Here is a 22,725-nt window from a genome sequence, read left to right on the forward strand (position 1 = left end):
GATTATAGTATCATGTAGTGTGTACATATTGTCATGTAGTGTGTATATAGTGTCATGCAGTATGTATATAGTGATTATAGTGTCATGTAGTATGTACATAGTGATTATAGTATCATGTAGTGTGTACATAGTGTCATGTAGTGTGTATATAGTGTCATGTAGTATGTACATAGTGATTATAGTATCATGTAGTGTGTACATATTGTCATGTAGTGTGTACATAGTGTCATGCAGTATGTATATAGTGATTATAGTGTCATGTAGTATGTACATAGTGATTATAGTATCATGTAGTGTGTACATAGTGTCATGTAGTGTGTATATAGTGTCATGTAGTATGTACATAGTGATTATAGTATCATGTAGTGTGTACATAGTGTCATGTAGTGTGTATATAGTGTCATGTAGTGTGTACATAGTGATGATAGTGCCATGTAGTGTGGACATAGTGTCATGTAGTGTGGACATAGTGTCATGTAGTGTGGACATAGTGTCATGTAGTGTGTACATAGTGTCATGTAGTGTGTATATAGTGATTATAGTGTCATGTAGTATGTACATAGTGTCATGTAGTGTGGACATAGTGTCATGTAGTGTGGACATAGTGTCATGTAGTGTGTACATATTGTCATGTAGTGTGTACATAGTGTCATGTAGTGTGTATATAGTGATTATAGTGTCATGTAGTATGTACATAGTGTCATGTAGTGTGGACATAGTGTCATGTAGTGTGGACATAGTGTCATGTAGTGTGGACATAGTGTCATGTAGTGTGTACATAGTGTCATGTAGTATGTATATAGTGATTATAGTGTCATGTAGTATGTACATAGTGATTATAGTATCATGTAGTGTGTACATATTGTCATGTAGTGTGGACATAGTGTCATGTAGTGTGGACATAGTGTCATGTAGTGTGTACATAGTGTCATGTAGTATGTATATAGTGATTATAGTGTCATGTAGTATGTACATAGTGATTATAGTATCATGTAGTGTGTATATAGTGTCATGTAGTGTGGACATAGTGTCATGTAGTGTGGACATAGTGTCATGTAGTGTGTACATAGTGTCATGTAGTATGTATATAGTGATTATAGTGTCATGTAGTATGTACATAGTGATTATAGTATCATGTAGTGTGTATATAGTGTCATGTAGTATGTACATAGTGATGATAGTGCCATGTAGTGTGGACATAGTGTCATGTAGTGTGGACATAGTGTCATGTAGTGTGGACATAGTGTCATGTAGTGTGTACATAGTGTCATGTAGTGTGTATATAGTGATTATAGTGTCATGTAGTATGTACATAGTGTCATGTAGTGTGGACATAGTGTCATGTAGTGTGGACATAGTGTCATGTAGTGTGTACATATTGTCATGTAGTGTGTACATAGTGTCATGTAGTGTGTATATAGTGATTATAGTGTCATGTAGTATGTACATAGTGTCATGTAGTGTGGACATAGTGTCATGTAGTGTGGACATAGTGTCATGTAGTGTGGACATAGTGTCATGTAGTGTGTACATAGTGTCATGTAGTATGTATATAGTGATTATAGTGTCATGTAGTATGTACATAGTGATTATAGTATCATGTAGTGTGTACATAGTGTCATGTAGTGTGTATATAGTGTCATGTAGTATGTACATAGTGATTATAGTATCATGTAGTGTGTACATAGTGTCATGTAGTGTGGACATAGTGTCATGTAGTGTGGACATAGTGTCATGTAGTGTGTACATAGTGTCATGTAGTGTGTATATAGTGATTATAGTGTCATGTAGTGTGGACATAGTGTCATGTAGTGTGGACATAGTGTCATGTAGTGTGTATATAGTGATTATAGTGTCATGTAGTATGTACATAGTGATTATAGTATCATGTAGTGTGTACATAGTGTCATGTAGTGTGTATATAGTGTCATGTAGTATGTACATAGTGATTATAGTATCATGTAGTGTGTACATAGTGTCATGTAGTGTGGACATAGTGTCATGTAGTGTGGACATAGTGTCATGTAGTGTGTACATAGTGTCATGTAGTGTGTATATAGTGATTATAGTGTCATGTAGTGTGGACATAGTGTCATGTAGTGTGGACATAGTGTCATGTAGTGTGTATATAGTGATTATAGTGTCATGTAGTGTGGACATAGTGTCATGTAGTGTGGACATAGTGTCATGTAGTGTGTATATAGTGATTATAGTGTCATGTAGTGTGGACATAGTGTCATGTAGTGTGGACATAGTGTCATGTAGTGTGTATATAGTGATTATAGTGCCATGTAGTGTGGACATAGTGTCATGTAGTGTGTACATAGTGTCATGTAGTGTGGACATAGTGTCATGTAGTGTGTATATAGTGATTATAGTGTCATGTAGTATGTACATAGTGATTATAGTATCATGTAGTGTGTACATAGTGTCATGTAGTGTGTATATAGTGTCATGTAGTATGTACATAGTGATTATAGTATCATGTAGTGTGTACATAGTGTCATGTAGTGTGGACATAGTGTCATGTAGTGTGGACATAGTGTCATGTAGTGTGTACATAGTGTCATGTAGTGTGTATATAGTGATTATAGTGTCATGTAGTGTGGACATAGTGTCATGTAGTGTGGACATAGTGTCATGTAGTGTGTACATATTGTCATGTAGTGTGTACATAGTGTCATGTAGTGTGTATATAGTGATTATAGTGTCATGTAGTATGTACATAGTGTCATGTAGTGTGGACATAGTGTCATGTAGTGTGGACATAGTGTCATGTAGTGTGGACATAGTGTCATGTAGTGTGTACATAGTGTCATGTAGTATGTATATAGTGATTATAGTGTCATGTAGTATGTACATAGTGATTATAGTATCATGTAGTGTGTACATACAGTAGTGTCATGTAGTGTGTATATAGTGTCATGTAGTATGTACATAGTGATTATAGTATCATGTAGTGTGTACATAGTGTCATGTAGTGTGGACATAGTGTCATGTAGTGTGGACATAGTGTCATGTAGTGTGTACATAGTGTCATGTAGTGTGTATATAGTGATTATAGTGTCATGTAGTGTGGACATAGTGTCATGTAGTGTGGACATAGTGTCATGTAGTGTGTATATAGTGATTATAGTGTCATGTAGTATGTACATAGTGATTATAGTATCATGTAGTGTGTACATAGTGTCATGTAGTGTGTATATAGTGTCATGTAGTATGTACATAGTGATTATAGTATCATGTAGTGTGTACATAGTGTCATGTAGTGTGGACATAGTGTCATGTAGTGTGGACATAGTGTCATGTAGTGTGTACATAGTGTCATGTAGTGTGTATATAGTGATTATAGTGTCATGTAGTGTGGACATAGTGTCATGTAGTGTGGACATAGTGTCATGTAGTGTGTATATAGTGATTATAGTGTCATGTAGTGTGGACATAGTGTCATGTAGTGTGGACATAGTGTCATGTAGTGTGTATATAGTGATTATAGTGTCATGTAGTGTGGACATAGTGTCATGTAGTGTGGACATAGTGTCATGTAGTGTGTATATAGTGATTATAGTGCCATGTAGTGTGGACATAGTGTCATGTAGTGTGTACATAGTGTCATGTAGTATGTATATAGTGATTATAGTGTCATGTAGTATGTACATAGTGATTATAGTATCATGTAGTGTGTACATATTGTCATGTAGTGTGGACATAGTGTCATGTAGTGTGTACATAGTGTCATGTAGTATGTATATAGTGATTATAGTGTCATGTAGTATGTACATAGTGATTATAGTATCATGTAGTGTGTACATAGTGTCATGTAGTGTGTATATAGTGATTATAGTATCATGTAGTGTGTACATAGTGATTATAGTATCATGTAGTGTGTATATAGTGATTATAGTGTCATGTAGTGTGTACATAGTGTCATGTAGTATGTACATAGTGATGATAGTGCCATGTAGTGTGTGTCATGTAGTATGTATATAGTGATTATAGTGTCATGTAGTGTGTATATAGTGATTATAGTGCCATGTAGTGTGGACATAGTGTCATGTAGTGTGGACATAGTGTCATGTAGTGTGTATATAGTGATTATAGTGCCATGTAGTGTGGACATAGTGTCATGTAGTGTGTACATAGTGTCATGTAGTGTGTATATAGTGATTATAGTGCCATGTAGTGTGGACATAGTGTCATGTAGTGTGGACATAGTGTCATGTAGTGTGTATATAGTGTCATGTAGTATGTACATAGTGATTATAGTATCATGTAGTGTGTACATAGTGTCATGTAGTGTGTATATAGTGATTATAGTATCATGTAGTGTGTACATAGTGATTATAGTATCATGTAGTGTGTATATAGTGATTATAGTGTCATGTAGTGTGTACATAGTGTCATGTAGTATGTACATAGTGATGATAGTGCCATGTAGTGTGTGTCATGTAGTATGTATATAGTGATTATAGTGTCATGTAGTGTGTATATAGTGATTATAGTGCCATGTAGTGTGGACATAGTGTCATGTAGTGTGGACATAGTGTCATGTAGTGTGTATATAGTGATTATAGTGCCATGTAGTGTGGACATAGTGTCATGTAGTGTGTACATAGTGTCATGTAGTGTGTATATAGTGATTATAGTGCCATGTAGTGTGGACATAGTGTCATGTATTGTGTACATAGTATCATGTAGTGTGTATATAGTGTCATGTAGTATGTACATAGTGATGATAGTGTCATGTAGTGTGGACATAGTGTCATGTAGTGTGGACATAGTGTCATGTAGTGTGTACATAGTGTCATGTAGTGTGTGTATATAGTGATTATAGTGTCATGTAGTGTGGACATAGTGTCATGTAGTGTGGACATAGTGTCATGTAGTATGTATATAGTGATTATAGTGTCATGTAGTATGTACATAGTGATTATAGTATCATGTAGTGTGTACATATTGTCATGTAGTATGTACATAGTTCTTTGTCACCACAGGATGCTTCCGTTCAGAAAGGGGATTGTTTCACATATACAATAAGACACACACGGATGGTATGTACAAGAGATACAAAGCGGGCAGGAGACACAGATCCCGGGTCCTTAAAGATGTTCCGGCGGTGAGATGCTGCAGACAAAACCGCTTGGTGGTAGTTTCTGGAGCCGGGCGTCAGTACTCCACGCTTTTAGACTGTCTTAACGAAATGACAGGGAAGGCAGGGGGCGGCGATCAACGCGTTTCGGAACAGCTGTTCCTTTCTCAAGATCTGCCTTAGCTTCTCCTGGACTCCTTTTTACAGGGGAACGTCTCCATCACATGGCTCCTTCTTAGCCAATCGGAAGGGAACCTGTAGCCTGGCTTTGTAACATATACTATGTATTCAACACGATAATTAAATACAGAGTGTTTACAAAAATGCATACATTTAAATACAATACAATAATATCATCGTTTAAAAACCATACATAAAAAGCCGGATAAAATTTATACAAGATAAAACTCATATTTATATATAAAGCCAGGCACGGAGTGAAAAATGGGGAGAGATAAAAATACATATTAGTATAATGAAGATAAAACACATAAAAGACACTATAAAAACCAATTGTACTCAAAATCTAAATTTAAACCTCTTGGTGAGAGAGTTTTGAGATAAAAAATGGTCACTTTCAACATTAAGTTTCCTCCAGTTTTTATTACACAATTTTATGCCACAAAAAGACTTAAGTTGGTTAATGTTACAAGAGTGTTTCTCCTTGAAGTGCATAGAGATACTGTGCAATTCATATCCTTTTTTCACATTCCGGACATGCTCTGCCAGTCTCTCTTTTAACATGCGGCTTGTGCGGCCCACATATTGATATCCGCAGTTACACTCCAGCAAATATACCACATTGACCGATCCACAAGTGATAAAGTCTTTGATGGTGTATGATAAATTTGTGACATTGGACCTATACTCTGAGGTTTTATTTGTTGTTTTGCATGACTTACACATGATACACTGGCCACAGCGATAGAAGCCTTTAGAGGTAATTCTAGACGGTCTTTTATCCATTGGGATGGCATTCTGTCAGGGATGCTGTATTTTTCCAGCACTTTACCTACAGATATATTGTCATAACCTTTTTCTCTAAAATTTTGTTCCATAGAGATAGCCTGGACCTTATATGTTTCCAAATCACTGCAATTCCTCCTTAATCTTTGAAATTGGCTGTTGGGTATACTACGTATCCAATTATGACGGTGATTACTGTCAAAGCCAATGTAGGAATTGCAGTCAGTTGGTTTCACAAAGTTTCTAGTTTTAACCATACCATCCTCTATATATATATATTGTCAGGTCCAGAAAATTGACCTCTACAGAGCTTATGGTGAAGGTGAGTTCTATATTGAGTGTGTTACTATTGAGGTGGGCACAGAAATCAGCAAGAGTAGCTTCATCTCCCCCCAAACAAACAACACGTCATCTATATAACGTGTCCAGTGTGCCAGGAATAGATTGGCATACCCCTGTAGGTAGTGGTCACCTTCGTACCAGAAAAAGTTCTTATTAAGTACTAAGCCAATACCATCCAGCATAAAGTTTTTTTCTTTTTCAGTTGTATTACATTTATTCAGATGATAATCCATGGCTGCCAAACCATCACTGTGCTGGATGATGGTATACAAGGCCCTCACGTCTGCGGTTACCAAATGAAAGTTTTGTTCCCATTTAATTTCATTGATTTTTTTAATAACCGCTATAGTGTCTTTAGCGTACGACCTGGTATTTTTAACAATGGGTTGGATTCTATTGTCCAAAAAGCTGGACAAATTTGCTGTCACTGAGCCTATACTGGCCACTACGGGCCTCCCTGGTGGGTTTACAATGGATTTGTGTACCTTTGGTAACACGTATAAGACAGGTGTTGAGGGGTTTTCAACATACAGGAATTCTGCCTCTTTTCCGGTGATGACTTGTTCTGCTGTGTATAGACTAATGAAGACCTCCATTTTTTTCTGTAATGTGACAGTAGGGTCACTACGTAATTTTTTATAATTGTGTCCTTGTCCATCAACTGTCGCATAATTTCAGCATGGTAATCATCCCTATTTAGGATCACAATCCCGCCGCCTTTTTCGGCGGGTTTAATGACGATTTGTTGATTAGTTTTAAGGGATTTGATGGCCTCTCTTTGTGATTTAGTCAAATTAGGGTTTTTCAGGGTTTTAAAAGAAGTTTGTTCTAAATCTTCCCTTACTAACCTCTCAAAGACATCAATGTAACATCCTTTCTTATGTCGAGGAAAAAACCTTTATTCCCTCTGGGGGATCGGTGGGTATTTCTGGATTTTCCTTCTCAGAAAATAATTTTTTCAAGGTTAATTTCCTTATAAATTTTTGGAGATCAATAAAGGTATCAAATTCATTCACCCCGCTGGCAGGTGAGAACTTGAGACCCTTCTCCAAAACTTCCTGTTCCTCTTTAGTGAGTGTGTAATCACTGAGGTTAAATATTTTAGTGCCACACCTGGTGGGGTCCTCATTAACATTATCCTCTCCATTTATCCTCATTTCCACTGTTTTAACGGATTTTAGTTTAGATCTCTTCTTTTTTGAAAGACCTTTGTTCTTTCCTGCACGTTTACCTCTTTTATGGGGGCAACCTGTCACTGATATTGATTCGGTGGGGTCGTCTCTCTAAAAAAGAAGTTCTGTTTTGAAATTGGTTATGATTTTCATACTCTCTATTAGAGTCTATTATCCCTCCAATTCATTCTTGGTGATTTATATGGTCCTAGATAATTTCTTTCATTATATCTTTGCGGACGATTCTCTCTATTAGGTGTGGAGTTATTATGTACTCTCTCATTAATAAATCTCTTTTTATTGCCATATGTTGACCTCATATTATTTCTCTGTGGTAATGGAATATGGGGTAGATCTACAAATCTACCCCATATTCCATTACCACAGAGAAATAATATGTCAACATATGGCAATAAAAAGATAACTCCAAAATAACTCCACACCTAATAGAGAGAATTTTCCTTGTGTATGTGGAAAAATAGTATTCGGTACTCTTTACCTAGAACGGCGCCCGTCGCGGGCATCGCGGGTACATTTATGCCTGCCCGCGACGCGACCGACGCGATGCCCGCGATTTTCCCATTGAAAACCATGTTAAACCTGAAAAATCGCGTCGGTCGCGTCGCGGCCGGCCATAAATGTACCCGCGATGCCCGCGACGCGATGCTCCCGATTTCCCATAGGAAGCAATGTTAAAAGCCGCGATGGACCCGATTTTAGTGTTAAATGCCTCAATCCACCCGATTTGGCCATAGAAATCAATGTTAAATGGGCCACAGAGCCCATTAACCCTTAAATGTCCCCCCAATTTTTGTACGCCACCCCACGATCCACGCCAACCCGAAGCGTGGCGAGCGCAGCGAGCCCGCGAGGGGCGGCGGTACGCGTCCTACGACCTTTTCATGCCCTACTATCCACGTCGGCGTGGAGTTGAGAATAGAATAGTGTGGCGAGCGCAGCGAGCCACCGAGCCCGAAGCGTGGCGAGCGCAGCGAGCCCCGCGAGGACACCTGTGAAGCCCGCGAGGGGACGCGTATAACTGTGAAGGTATCCGCGTCCCCTCGCGGGGCTCGCTGCGCTCGCCACGCTTCGGGCTCGGTGGCTCGCTGCGCTCGCCACACTATTCTATTCTCAACTCCACGCCGACGTGGATAGTAGGGCATGAAAAGGTCGTAGGACGCGTACCGCCGCCCCTCGCGGGCTCGCTGCGCTCGCCACGCTTCGGGTTGGCGTGGATCGTGGGGTGGCGTACAAAAATTGGGGGGACATTTAAGGGTTAATTGGGGCTATTTGGGCTCTGTAGCCCATTTAACATTGATTCCTATGGGAAAATCGCGGGCATTGAGGCATTTAACGCTAAAATCGCGGTCAATCAGGCTTTTTAACATTGTTCTCTATGGGAAAATCGCGGTAATCGCGGGTACCCGATTTTGATGTACCCGCGATTTACCCGCGATTTACCCGCGATGCCCGCGATTACCGCGATTTTACCCGCGATGCCCGCGATTTCAATCGTGGGCGCCGTTCTAGGTAAAGAGTACCTAGTATTCCTTTTTTTTTTTAAATGGTGACCTGGGGATGGAGATCTTAAAACTTCATATCTGTTGTGAGTCTCTTCTTGGTGAGGCATACTGTCTATCGTGCTCTTTTCTTTCATAATGATTTCTAAATGCTGGGGACCTATATCTATTTCTTTCAGATCTTTAAAATTCATTTTTTCTTTTTTTGATAGGAATTTTGTCTGTAGGAGAGATATTCTTTTCTATGTGTGAACACTTCTTTGTTATTTTCCCTATGGTTTCTTGAGTATTTCCGTGTCTGTGGGGGGTAGGGGGTATAATTATTATCAGACTGTGTCCAATTATGTAACCTCCATTTTTCATGATCTTCTTTGTCTCTAATATTTTTTTTTTTGTTGTTATCTGGATATTATTTCTGTTTCCAGATTATCTATTATTTTTCCTTGAAGGTCTGCTACATCTCTGTTAAATTCCTCATTGTCCTCAAATTTGGCCAAGGATGATTCTAGCTTTTGTTCCAATTGTTCATAAATTCTTCATTGTCTTGGCCCGTTGTGGGATTTCTTACTTTACGTAGGCCTCTAGAGATTCTCCCCACTTCTAGGTATTTTTCCAAGGTGATTAATTCGTACCAAACTTTAAGCTCTTTAGAAGCGAATTTTTCCATCTGGTTTAAAATATCATAATATTCCTCCTCTGTTCGTTCCATCTGTTCTCCAATCTCATTAACATCTAAAAATATAGTCTTACATTTCTGGTTCCTATTTGACCGATCTCTAATTATGGGCATTTCCAAGCTGCAGTCTACAGATATTGGTAGTAGATACAAAATGCCTAGAATTCACAATCTAAAGAAAACACTCCTGATACAAGATTTATTTCCAAGAAAAGCTTGTTTTATAATTTGTATTTTAATAAATGTTTTACATATAAAAAAAAAGTCTTATTACCATTTATTATCTGTATATGGGCGCTGTATAACGCTATTGTGTGACTATTTCAATTGTGGGGGTCCCTCTAGTAGGGGGCCAAGTGTTATTAGTGACCCAAATTCTAGGGATTTTGTATTATCTATCTATCTATATATTAGTATATAATTAGAGCTGAGTGCTTCTATAGCACAATGACAGCGTGATTCTCTGCTGTCATTACAACAGAGGAAGCTGGCTCACCCGCAGTCAGTTCGAGGTAAGCTGCTGCAGGGAAAGCAGTCAGTGCGGGGTGAGCTGCTGCAGGGAAAGCAGTCAGTGCGGGGTGAGCTGCTGCAGGGGACGCGGTCAGTGCAGGGTGAGCTGCTGCAGGGGATGCAGTCAGTGCGGGGTGAGCTGCTGCAGGGGACACCATCAGTGTGGGGTGAGCTGCTGCAGGGGACGCGGTCAGTGTGAGGTGAGCTGGTGCAGGGGACGCGGTCAGTGCGAGGTGAGCTGCTGCAGGGGACGCGGTCAGTGCGAGGTGAGCTGGTGCAGGGGACGCGGTCAGTGCGAGGTGAGCTGCTGCAGGGGACGCAGTCAGTGTGGGGTGAGCTGCTGCAGCGGACGCGGTCAGTGTGAGGTGAGCTGCTGCAGGGGACGCGGTCAGTGCGAGGTAAGCTGCTGCAGGGAAAGCAGTCAGTGCGGGGTGAGCTGCTGCAGGGGACGCGGTCAGTGCAGGGTGAGCTGCTGCAGGGGATGCAGTCAGTGCGGGGTGAGCTGCTGCAGGGGACACCGTCAGTGTGGGGTGAGCTGCTGCAGGGGACGCGGTCAGTGTGAGGTGAGCTGGTGCAGGGGACGCGGTCAGTGCGAGGTGAGCTGCTGCAGGGGACGCGGTCAGTGTGGGGTGAGCTGCTGCAGGGGACGCGGTCAGTGCGAGGTAAGCTGCTGCAGGGAAAGCAGTCAGTGCGGGATGATCTGCTGCAGGGGACGCCGTCAGTGCGGGGTGAGCTGCTGCAGGGGATGCGGTCAGTGCGGGGTGAGCTGCTGCAGGGGACACCGTCAGTGTGGGGTGAGCTGCTGCAGGGGACGCGGTCAGTGCAAGGTGAGCTGGTGCAGGGGATGCAGTCAGTGCGAGGTGAGCTGCTGCAGGGGACGTGGTCAGTGCGAGGTGAGCTGGTGCAGGGGACGCGGTCAGTGCGAGGTGAGCTGCTGCAGGGGACGCGGTCAGTGTGGGGTGAGCTGCTGCAGGGGACGCGGTCAGTGCGAGGTAAGCTGCTGCAGGGAAAGCAGTCAGTGCGGGATGATCTGCTGCAGGGGACGCCGTCAGTGCGGGGTGAGCTGCTGCAGGGGATGCGGTCAGTGCGGGGTGAGCTGCTGCAGGGGACACCATCAGTGTGGGGTGAGCTGCTGCAGGGGACGCGGTCAGTGCAAGGTGAGCTGGTGCAGGGGATGCGGTCAGTGCGAGGTGAGCTGCTGCAGGGGACGTGGTCAGTGCGAGGTGAGCTGCTGCAGGGGACGCGGTCAGTGTGGGGTGAGCTGCTGCAGGGGACGCGGTCAGTGCGAGGTGAGCTGCTGCAGCACAGAGACACAGCTGGAGCCTGGATTTGTAAGTATAGAGGTATAAATTATGTGTGTATTTACTTTTACTTTTCTCCGTGTCTGTTTTTTTTCAAACATTCTTTTTACAAGTGGACTACAAGTGCAAGGGGGCCTATTAATGCCCTGCATGCTGAGACTTGTGGTTCGCTAAGTCCCAGCAGGTGGGGGAGGCCTGCTGGGACTTGTAGTTCATCTGTAAAAAGCAATGACTTTATTTTATTATATACGTAACAGCCCGGCGTCCACCGGCCAGTATAGCCCCGGGATTCAGCTCTGGTGCACATGGTCCGGCCGGGGGACCTTATGTAAAAAGTGTCCCCCGGCTATGGCAGGACATGTGGTTGGAGCCCGGTGCCGGTTCCAAAATATGGGGGACAAACTAACATCTCTTACTACCTGTGTCACAAAGGCTTGGTGACAGGTCAGAATGAGATCAAGCCTCTGACAGCTGGTGAAATGCGCATCAGTATTCCTATGCTGTCTATGGAACCGAAGTCTCACACTACCGGCTATTACTGCCTACCACCACCGCACACCCAACAAGTGCTACAGGCCTCATCCAGCGCACTCACACTACCGGCTATTACTGCCTACCACCACCGCACACCCAACAAGTGCTGCAGGCTTCAGCCAGCGCACTCACACTACCGGCTATTACAGCCTACCACCACCGCACACCCAACAAGTGCTGCAGGCCTCATCCAGCGCACTCACACTACCTGCTATTACTGCCTACCACCACTGCACACCCAACAAGTGCTGCAGGCCTCATCCAGCGCACTCACACTACCGGCTATTACTGCCTACCACCACCGCCCACCCAACAAGTGCTGCAGGCCTCATCCAGCGCACTCACACTACCGGCTATTACTGCCTACCACCACCGCACACCCAACAAGTGCTGCAGGCTTCAGCCAGCGCACTCACACTACCGGCTATTACAGCCTACCACCACCGCACACCCAACAAGTGCTGCAGGCTTCAGCCAGCGCACTCACACTAACGGCTATTACTGCCTACCACCACCGCATACCCAGCAAGTGCTGCAGGCTTCAGCGAGCACACTCACATTACCGGCTATTACAGCCTACCACCACCGCACACCCAACAAGTGCTGCAGGCTTCAGCGAGCGCACTCACACTACCGGCTATTACTGCCTACCACCACCGCCCACCCAACAAGTGCTGCAGGCTTCAGCCAGCGCACTCACACTACCGGCTATTACAGCCTACCACCACCGCATACCCAGCAAGTGCTGCAGGCTTCAGCCAGCGCACTCACACTACCGGCTATTACTGCCTACCACCACCGCACACCCAACAAGTGCTGCAGGCTTCAGCGAGCGCACTCACACTACCGGCTATTACTGCCTACCACCACCGCATACCCAGCAAGTGCTGCAGGGTTCAGCCAGCGCACTCACACTACCGGCTATTACTGCCTACCACCACCGCACACCCAACAAGTTCTGCAGGCTTCAGCGAGCGCACTCACACTACCGGCTATTACTGCCTACCACCACCGCCCACCCAACAAGTGCTGCAGGCTTCAGCCAGCGCACTCACACTACCGGCTATTACTGCCTACCACCACCGCACACCCAGCAAGTGCTGCAGGGTTCAGCCAGCGCACTCACATTACCGGCTATTACTGCCTACCACCACCGCACACCCAACAAGTGCTGCAGGCTTCAGCCAGCGCACTCACACTACCGGCTATTACTGCCTACCACCACCGCACACCCAACAAGTGCTGCAGGCTTCAGCCAGCGCACTCACACTACCGGCTATTACTGCCTACCACCACCGCATACCCAGCAAGTGCTGCAGGCTTCAGCCAGCGCACTCACACTACCGGCTATTACTGCCTACCACCACCGCACACCCAACAAGTGCTGCAGGGTTCAGCCAGCACACTCACACTACCGGCTATTACTGCCTACCACCACCGCACACCCAACAAGTGCTGCAGGCTTCAGCCTGCGCACTCACACTACCGGCTATTACTGCCTACCACCACCGCACACCCAACAAGTGCTGCAGGCTTCAGCCAGCGCACTCACATTACCGGCTATTACTGCCTACCACCACCGCACACCCAACAAGTGCTGCAGGCTTCAGCCAGCGCACTCACACTACCGGCTATTACTGCCTACCACCACCGCACACCCAACAAGTGCTGCAGGCTTCAGCCAGCGCATTTACACTATCGGCTGTTGCTGCCTACCACCACCGCACACCCAACAAGTGCTGCAGGCTTCAGCCAGCGCACTCACACTACCGGCTATTGCTGCCTACCACCACCGCACACCCAACAAGTGCTGCAGGCTTCAGCGAGCGCACTCACACTACCGGCTATTACTGCCTACTACCACCGCACACCCAACAAGTGCTGCAGGCTTCAGCGAGCGCACTCACACTACCGGCTATTACTGCCTACCACCACCGCCCACCCAACAAGTGCTGCAGGCTTCAGCCAGCGCACTCACACTACCGGCTATTACTGCCTACCACCACCGCACACCCAACAAGTGCTGCAGGCCTCATCCAGCGCACTCACACTACCGGCTATTACTGCCTACCACCACCACACACCCAGCAAGTGCTGCAGGCTTCAGCCAGCGCACTCACACTACCGGCTATTACAGCCTACCACCACCGCCCACCCAACAAGTGCTGCAGGCTTCAGCCAGCGCACTCACACTACCGGCTATTACTGCCTACCACCACCGCACACCCAACAAGTGCTGCAGGCTTCAGCCAGCGCACTCACATTACCGGCTATTACTGCCTACCACCACCGCACACCCAACAAGTGCTGCAGGCTTCAGCCAGCGCACTCACACTACCGGCTATTACCGCCTACCACCACCGCGACACCCAACAAGTGCTGCAGGCTTCAGCCAGCGCACTCACATTACCGGCTATTACTGCCTACCACCACCGCACACCCAACAAGTGCTGCAGGCTTCAGCCAGCGCATTTACACTATCGGCTGTTGCTGCCTACCACCACCGCACACCCAACAAGTGCTGCAGGCTTCAGCCAGCGCACTCACACTACCGGCTATTGCTGCCTACCACCACCGCACACCCAACAAGTGCTGCAGGCTTCAGCGAGCGCACTCACACTACCGGCTATTACTGCCTACTACCACCGCACACCCAACAAGTGCTGCAGGCTTCAGCGAGCGCACTCACACTACCGGCTATTACTGCCTACCACCACCGCCCACCCAACAAGTGCTGCAGGCTTCAGCCAGCGCACTCACACTACCGGCTATTACTGCCTACCACCACCGCACACCCAACAAGTGCTGCAGGCCTCATCCAGCGCACTCACACTACCGGCTATTACTGCCTACCACCACCACACACCCAGCAAGTGCTGCAGGCTTCAGCCAGCGCACTCACACTACCGGCTATTACAGCCTACCACCACCGCCCACCCAACAAGTGCTGCAGGCTTCAGCCAGCGCACTCACACTACCGGCTATTACTGCCTACCACCACCGCACACCCAACAAGTGCTGCAGGCTTCAGCCAGCGCACTCACATTACCGGCTATTACTGCCTACCACCACCGCACACCCAACAAGTGCTGCAGGCTTCAGCCAGCGCACTCACACTACCGGCTATTACCGCCTACCACCACCGCGACACCCAACAAGTGCTGCAGGCTTCAGCCAGCGCACTCACATTACCGGCTATTACTGCCTACCACCACAGCACATCCAAGAAGTGCTGCAGGCTTCAGCCAGCACACTCACACTACCGGCTATTACTGCATACCACCACCGCACACCCAACAAGTGCTGTAGGCCTCACACAAAAGGGAATATCTCTCTTAACGTAGTTTAGAAATATAAAATGTAAATTTTAAAAGTTTAATTATATACACAACACTATACAGTACACACACAGAGACACACACGCACAAACACACAGTGTGCCCCAGCGAAAGTTTTGTCTCTCTTTTTGCCCTTAGCAGAAATCCCCCACACTGTTTACCTTGTAACCATGAGGATCACAGCTGACAACAAATATTAAAGGAGTTCTAGACCTTTCCTGAGAGCATTTCATGTGGGGGGTCCCTGGATATTCCCTGGCCTGTCGCGTACTATGGTTAGGGTTAATGCCAGTGGCGTAACTATAGAGGGTGCAGGGGATGCAGCTGCTATGGGGCCCACATGGTTATAGTTACGCCTCTGGTTAATGCATAGGTTTTTATTGTATTTTAGAAAATTTGAATGACTAATAAGTGATACTTTATCTTGCAGCAAACCTATTCCAAAAGCCTGAGGTGTGTGGAGTGAAGTTCCTTTTCTTAGTAGGTGGGTTTGCGGAATCTCCCCTCCTCCAGCAGGCGGTGCAGAAAGCATTTGGGGAGCAATGTCGAGTCATCATACCCCATGATGTGGGATTAACTATCCTAAAAGGAGCGGTCTTGTTTGGGTTGGATCCGGCTGTCATTAAAGTTCGTCGTTCTCCTATGACATACGGAGTAGGAGTCTTAAATCGATATGTTGATGGAAAACACCCACCAGAGAAGCTGTTATTAAAGGATGGAACACGGTGGTGCACAGATGTCTTTGATAAATTCATTTTGGCTGACCAGTCAGTGGCTCTGGGGGAGACGGTGAAACGCAGCTACACCCCATCCAGACCCTCACAGCTCCTCATCATAATCAATATCTACAGCTCAGAACAGGAGGAGGTGAATTTCATCACCGACCCTGGGGTGCGGAAGTGTGGTACTCTGAGGCTTGATCTCACAGGAGTGGAGTGTTCCCCAGTTCCAAGCCGCAGAGAGATCCAAACCGTCATGCAATTTGGGGACACTGAGCTAAAAGCCATGGCCATCGACATTGCCACCTCTAAAAGTGTCAAAGTCAACATTGATTTTCTGAATTAGAACTTTTTATATTCCTCTCCTGTCTCCGGCATCATTAGCCTCACAGTTTCCCGTCTTCCTTTATCGTACGGATCCAAACACCTGGAGATTGGTCAATGGATAAATATCAGCAATTAATTTGCACCTGGCAGTTACTATCTCCCCAGTTACATAGGGACTGGGGTTCTGTCACCTCCTTTCCTCCTGTAAGGTGCCAGCTTGCCTATTAGTAATGGTTCCACAAGGCACGGACAGTAGGCCATTGTTTGTCTTATTGTTATAAGGAAAGAATGCAGTATACTGTATAACTGGGTGTGATCTCTGTTTAGGTCAGGCCTTTGTCCATGTGTAATTGCAGAAAATGCTTCCAGCCAGAGAACCATATTTACAGAGGATATACTGACACATTCTGTTCTCGTATTGTAAGTGTTGCTCTATGAACTTTACCTGGAAAAAAGGGTGTTATTCAGAAGTGGTCGCAAATCCTATTGTGTCTGTCACTTTGTATATAGCAGTACAGCAAACATATAGTTATGTCGTGTCAGCAGGGATGAGACACCAACAGCCGGTGTCTCTAATCCGCACCATCAGTCACACAGAATATCCGCTGGAACTGAGACCCCATATATATACAAATGCACAGCCGCTGCCTGCAATACGCCCATGATACATGATACACGTCTGCGTGACTGCTCACCACCATTATCCCAGAAATGCTCATTAACTGTCCATTACTCCATTACTGTGCTTAAATTCTCATTATGACGGCCTTACAAAACCGCACCACATGCATCGCAATCCCATACAATGCTGAGTCATGTACTGCAATTAATCACTGGTGAGTCATGTAGTAGGTATAATCACTGCTGAGTCATGTAGTGCATATAATCACTGCTGAGTCACGTATTGCGTATAATCACCGCTCATGTAGTGCAATTAATCACTGGTGAGTCATGTAGTAGGTATAATCACTGCTTAGTCATGTAGTGCATATAATAACTGCTGAGTCATGTAGTGCGTGTAATCACTGCTGAGTCATGTAGTGAGTATAATCACAGCTGAGTCATGTAGTGCAAATAATCACTGATGAGTCATGTAGTGCATATAATCACTGCTGAGTCGTGTATTGCGTATAATCACTGCTGAGTCATGTAGTGCATATAATCACTGCTGAGTCATGTATTGCGTATAATCACCGCTGAGTCATGAAGTGCGTATAATCACCGCTGAGTCATGTATTGCGTATAATCACTGCTGAGTCATGTAGTGCATATAATCACTGCTGAGTCGTGTATTGCGTATAATCACTGCTGAGTCATGTAGTGCATATAATCACTGCTGAGTCGTGTATTGCGTATAATCACTGCTGAGTCATGTAGTGCATATAATCACCGCTGAGTCATGTATTGCGTATAATCACCGCTGAGTCATGTAGTGCGTATAATCACAGTTGAGTCATGTAGTGCGTATAATCACTTCTGAGTCATGTAGTGCATATAATCACTGCTGAGTCATGTAGTGAGTATAATCACTGCTAAGTCATGTAGTGAGTATAATCAATGCTGAGTCATGTAGTGCATATAATCACTGCTGAATCATGTAGTGCATATAATCACTGCTGAGTCATGTAGTGAGTATAATCAATGCTGAGTCATGTGGTGCATGTAATCACCTGCATATAGTCACCCCTGAGTCATGTAGTGCATATAATCACAGCCAAGTCATGTAGTGCTTATAATCACCTGTGTATAATCAATGCTGAGTCATGTAGTGCATATAATCACAGCTGAGTCACGTAGTGCGTATAATCACCTGCGTATAATCAATGCTGAGACATGTAGTGCGTATGATCACAGCTGAGTCATGTAGTGTGTATAATCACTGCTGAGTCATGTAGTGCGTATAATCACCTGCGTATAATCACTGCTGAGTCATGTAGTGCGTCCTCTTTGACGCAACCTGCAGTAAATAGTAACACATACGGAGTAGTATCAGGGTCCTACACGTTATTTCTATGGATAACAATCTCCAGTCATACACATTTGTGCTACAAACTAAAAGACAGAATAAATGTTTTGTAGCCAAATATTAATGTAAAATGTGGCAATTTGCCCAGAAGTTCCCCAGTTACAGACAATTAGTATCACAGATAACAGTTTGCCAGTGACAATGGAAAACATTTTGTTGTTTCAGTAAGAAGGTCCCCAAATCCTCCATCTAGTGTTCAGGTCTGATCCCAGCGGTTATTTGCTGGGCAGCGATGAAGGATACAGTAGGTGCTGACTCAGTGATGTTTTGTACCAGATTCCCTTATGTTGTTATCTATATGGGCACTAATAACCTAGATCAGCTGTTCCTAAGCTGGAATCATGGTGCCCTAGGATCAGAATCTCTTATCGCCGCACCTTTAGGCCAGAAGTTATTTGTACCTCTATCGCAATGAGCAAAATACCTGGGATAGTGCCTGGGCGAGCAGGGGCAACCAGGGTCCTGTTTCTGTGAGAAAGTGTCTGGGTGTTAACCCTGATCGCTACCTGGGTTATTCCTGGATCTGCAAGGGTGCGACCTGGGAAGACTGGACGGATGATACGCAGGCAAATCACTGGGATGCTTTGGTCCATTTCATATGACACACAAGAGTTTGCTAGCGCTGACATAGAATCTGTGTGAAAGGTGTTGACACGGGAATAACCTGAGACCAAGGTGCATTGTGTAAGGAGTATAGGAGCTAAGACCCAGCCGACCCACGGCTAGGAACCTGTGACAAAGGCTTTGGTCTGAAGGGGAATTGTTATTTCATCCTGTCCGTTATCCTTGGCGGCAGATAGGGTGTGGCCACATACTGTATTGTCTGATTGGATTCATACTGAACCACCAGCCTGTGGCACCCCCTGCAGGTGCTCTGTGCCATGACACACAGTGCGGGAACTGATCTACACAATGTGTTATTGTTGTCATAATAGACAAATGGTTCTATTTCTCTGTAATGTAACATACAGAACATTCTGTAATATAATGGAAGACTTTATAATAGGAAATAATGTGAGTAGCTGCTATTGTGACAGTGTGAATATAGAGGTATGCCTAATGATAAAGGAGGGGAACATATTTATCAATTATTCCATTGTATCCCCATAATTCTTATCACCACAATCTGCAGCAATAAGAGATGGTGCAGGGATGGACGCAGGAAGTAACGCAGGGACTGGCGCAGTGAAGAGCTGGTCCCTGCTTTCGGTCACTTCTCTCCTCTATGGGACCGCTGGTGTAGTGGCTAACAGGCTACACTGGGCTTGATGTACCGGACAGCTTAGTGGTGAGCCCACAGCAGGTATGGAGATATCTGCAGCAATCCCTTCCTGGTTTATTCAGGGCATATGTAATAATACAGATGTGCCCCGCTCAACTTGCGGGTAATTGCCCACCACAATGGCAGCGATTGCCTGTACCAGCCTGCTTTTCTGTATTGTATTGCTTATGGCCGCAGGTACAGCAATACGCAGGTGCCCATTCACAGGTACATTATTACGCAATTCATTTGCAGTGGTTTGTCTACATTGCAGTGATGCTGAGCGGGAACACATCTGTATGTGCATATACCCCCCACTAATGTCTGCTTCTGGAATATTCCAAACATAGTGTTTGATGAATAAGCTCTTTGGTCTGCACCGTAATAATATGTGGTCAGATGAGGGTTCTGCGCATGTGCTAACCACGAAGCAGTCAGCTCAGTGGTTGCTAACCCTATCCTTAACCCTCGACCTCCTTGGATGCTATATGCATGATTTCCCCCTTTCTGTTTACACTCCAGGACCTGACGTAATAATTATATGTACACATTAATTACAGGTACTTACTGACGGACTCTGCAGAAACGTATATAACTTTCTTCTCCTGTGCTGTGTAGCTTCAGTCATTGCTTTTATGTCCAGTACGGCCAGTAATGCTCTGTAATGGTCAGTATTGGTCAGTAATGACCAGTAATGCTCCATAATGACCAGTAATGCCCAGTAACGGCCAGTATTGCCCATTAACAGCCAGTAACGGCCAGTAATCCTCAGTAATGGCCAGTAATGGGCAATATTGCCCAGTAACAGCCAGTAATGGCCAGTAATGCTCAGTAGCAGCCAGTAACGGTCAGTATTGACCAGTAATGGCCAGTAATGTTCAGTAATGGCGAATTATGCCCATTAACCACCAGTACTGCCCAGTAGTGGGCAGTAAGGTTCAGTAATGCCCGGCAACAGCCAATAATAATTGGTAATGGCCAGTAATGCTCAGTAACAGCCAGTAATGGCCAGTAATGCTCAATAATGGCCAGTAATGCTCAGTAGCAGCCAGTAATGCCCAGCAACGGTCAGTATTGACCAGTAATGGCCAGTAATGTTCAGTAATGGCGAATTATGCCCATTAACCACCAGTACTGCCCAGTAGTGGGCAGTAAGGTTCAGTAATGCCCGGCAACAGCCAATAATAATTGGTAATGGCCAGTAATTCTCAGTAACAACCAGTAATGCCCAGCAACAGCCAGTAATGCTCAGCAATGGCCAGTATTGACCAGTAATGGCCAGTATTGCCCAGTAACAGCCAGTAATGCTCAGTAACAGCCAGTAATGCTCAGCAATGGCCAGTATTGACCAGTAATGGCCAGTATTGCCCAGTAACAGCCAGTAATGCTCAGTAACAGCCAGTAATGCTCAGCAACAGCCAGTATTGCCCATTAACGGCCAGTAATGTTCAGTAATGGCCAATAATGCCCATTAACCACCAGTACTGCCCACTAATGGCCAGTAATGCCCGGCAACAGCCAATAATGATTGGTAACGGCTAGTCATGGCCAGTAAGGCTCAGTAACGGCCAGTAATGCCCACTAATTGCCAGTTATACCCAGTAATGCTCAGTAAAATATGTACAAATGTATTTTGTCTGCTGATATTTGGTCAGATGCACTAAGCTTCAAAGTGATAAAATGGAGAGTGATAAACAGCCAGCCAATCAGCTCCCACCTGCCATGTCACAGACTGTGTTTGAAAAATGTCAGGCAGCAGCTGATTGGGTGGTTGTTTATTACTCTCCATTTGATCACTTTTGAAGCTTAGTGCATCTGGCCCTTGATCTGAATTTGTGTTCCTATTCCTGATCTAGTAACAGATTTCGAAACATTCAGATAATAATCTGGGTGCCCTTTTTAATATCTGAGTCCTCGTGCTGTAAGTCACATTCTCTTAGGACCACGATGGTGGAAAAATCTCCATCTCATGTAGCCTTTTTGGGGTTACTAACGAGAGCCTATAATGGCCAGCCAGAGATTTGTTTCCAAAGATAATTACGGCGTGTTCTTCATTGTTTGTAAATAACCCAGAGAACTTCTGGGACAACATACTGTATTTATATCTATTATGAGGTTTGTTCCTCTTCTGCAGCCTCACCAGACTGAGGACACTTTATATATAAGTTTATGTATATACAGCAATGGAATCATGTTCATATATTTATTTGTCTTGTTATCTGTCCATTAAGTTCTGTTACTGATCTATTCCTGGGGGTGAATGTGCAGAATCCACCTGTCCGGCTCCTTCTGGCCTCATTATACTGTCATTGATGTAACACTAACCACACTGTGCCTGTAACATGCACACGCGGCCTGCAAACAATAAATACACAGTACATGTGAAACTCACTCCGGTCTATGTGTCATGTGTCTCTGTAAATCTGTCTGTCCATCACCATGCCAGATGGAGAACCATTACGTTCCTATTGGGTTGCCTACCCTCCCGAAATACCTGGGAGGCTCCCAAAAATCAGGTCCCCCCGGAAAGGTGGTCAACCCTCCCAGATCCCACCGGACCCCCCCTACATTTCCTCTGCAGAAGAGTTAAATTACTGCGATTTGCGGCTTTTGGGGGGAGCGTCGGGGCTAACTATGCAAATTGCATAATTTTAGGCCCGGGAAGCAATTGCGAGATTTATTGTACTGGGGACTGGGCTGGATGATGTCTACATCAAGCCTCTCCCCCAGAAAAGCTGCTGACTAGGGTTGGCCATTGCTGTGATTGCCATCATTGGTGGTAATAGTGCAACTGGCCATCCATAGTGCTATATTATGCAATGGATGACCATACAGTTCATGGGAGTGGGGCTTTGGGGGTGGAGCTATATCGGCACTTTGAAAAAAAAGGCAAACCATTGTTTTGCTTTGTCATCAATGGTGGGAAACCATCTGGTTCTCCCCC

At 45.1% G+C, this 22,725-nt stretch overlaps 1 protein-coding gene across 3 annotated transcripts in view; it reads left to right on the forward strand.

The window, feature by feature from the left end:
- The window catches only part of HSPA12A (heat shock protein family A (Hsp70) member 12A), a 310,784-nt gene extending 288,612 nt beyond the window's left edge, over positions 1-22,172 (forward strand). For all 3 annotated transcript variants that reach the window (XM_083149953.1, XM_083149955.1, XM_083149952.1), the window contains exon 12: positions 15,879-22,172. In XM_083149953.1, coding sequence (XP_083006079.1) covers positions 15,879-16,513 — 635 coding nt within the window. In that variant the 3' untranslated portion in view covers positions 16,514-22,172. The remainder of the gene's footprint in view (positions 1-15,878) is intronic.
- Positions 22,173-22,725: the final 553 nt, after the last annotated feature.

This window comes from Crinia signifera, chromosome 6, assembly GCF_055691185.1.
Source record: "Crinia signifera chromosome 6, ASM5569118v1, whole genome shotgun sequence".
In the NCBI taxonomy this organism is placed as follows: Eukaryota; Metazoa; Chordata; class Amphibia; order Anura; family Myobatrachidae; genus Crinia; species Crinia signifera.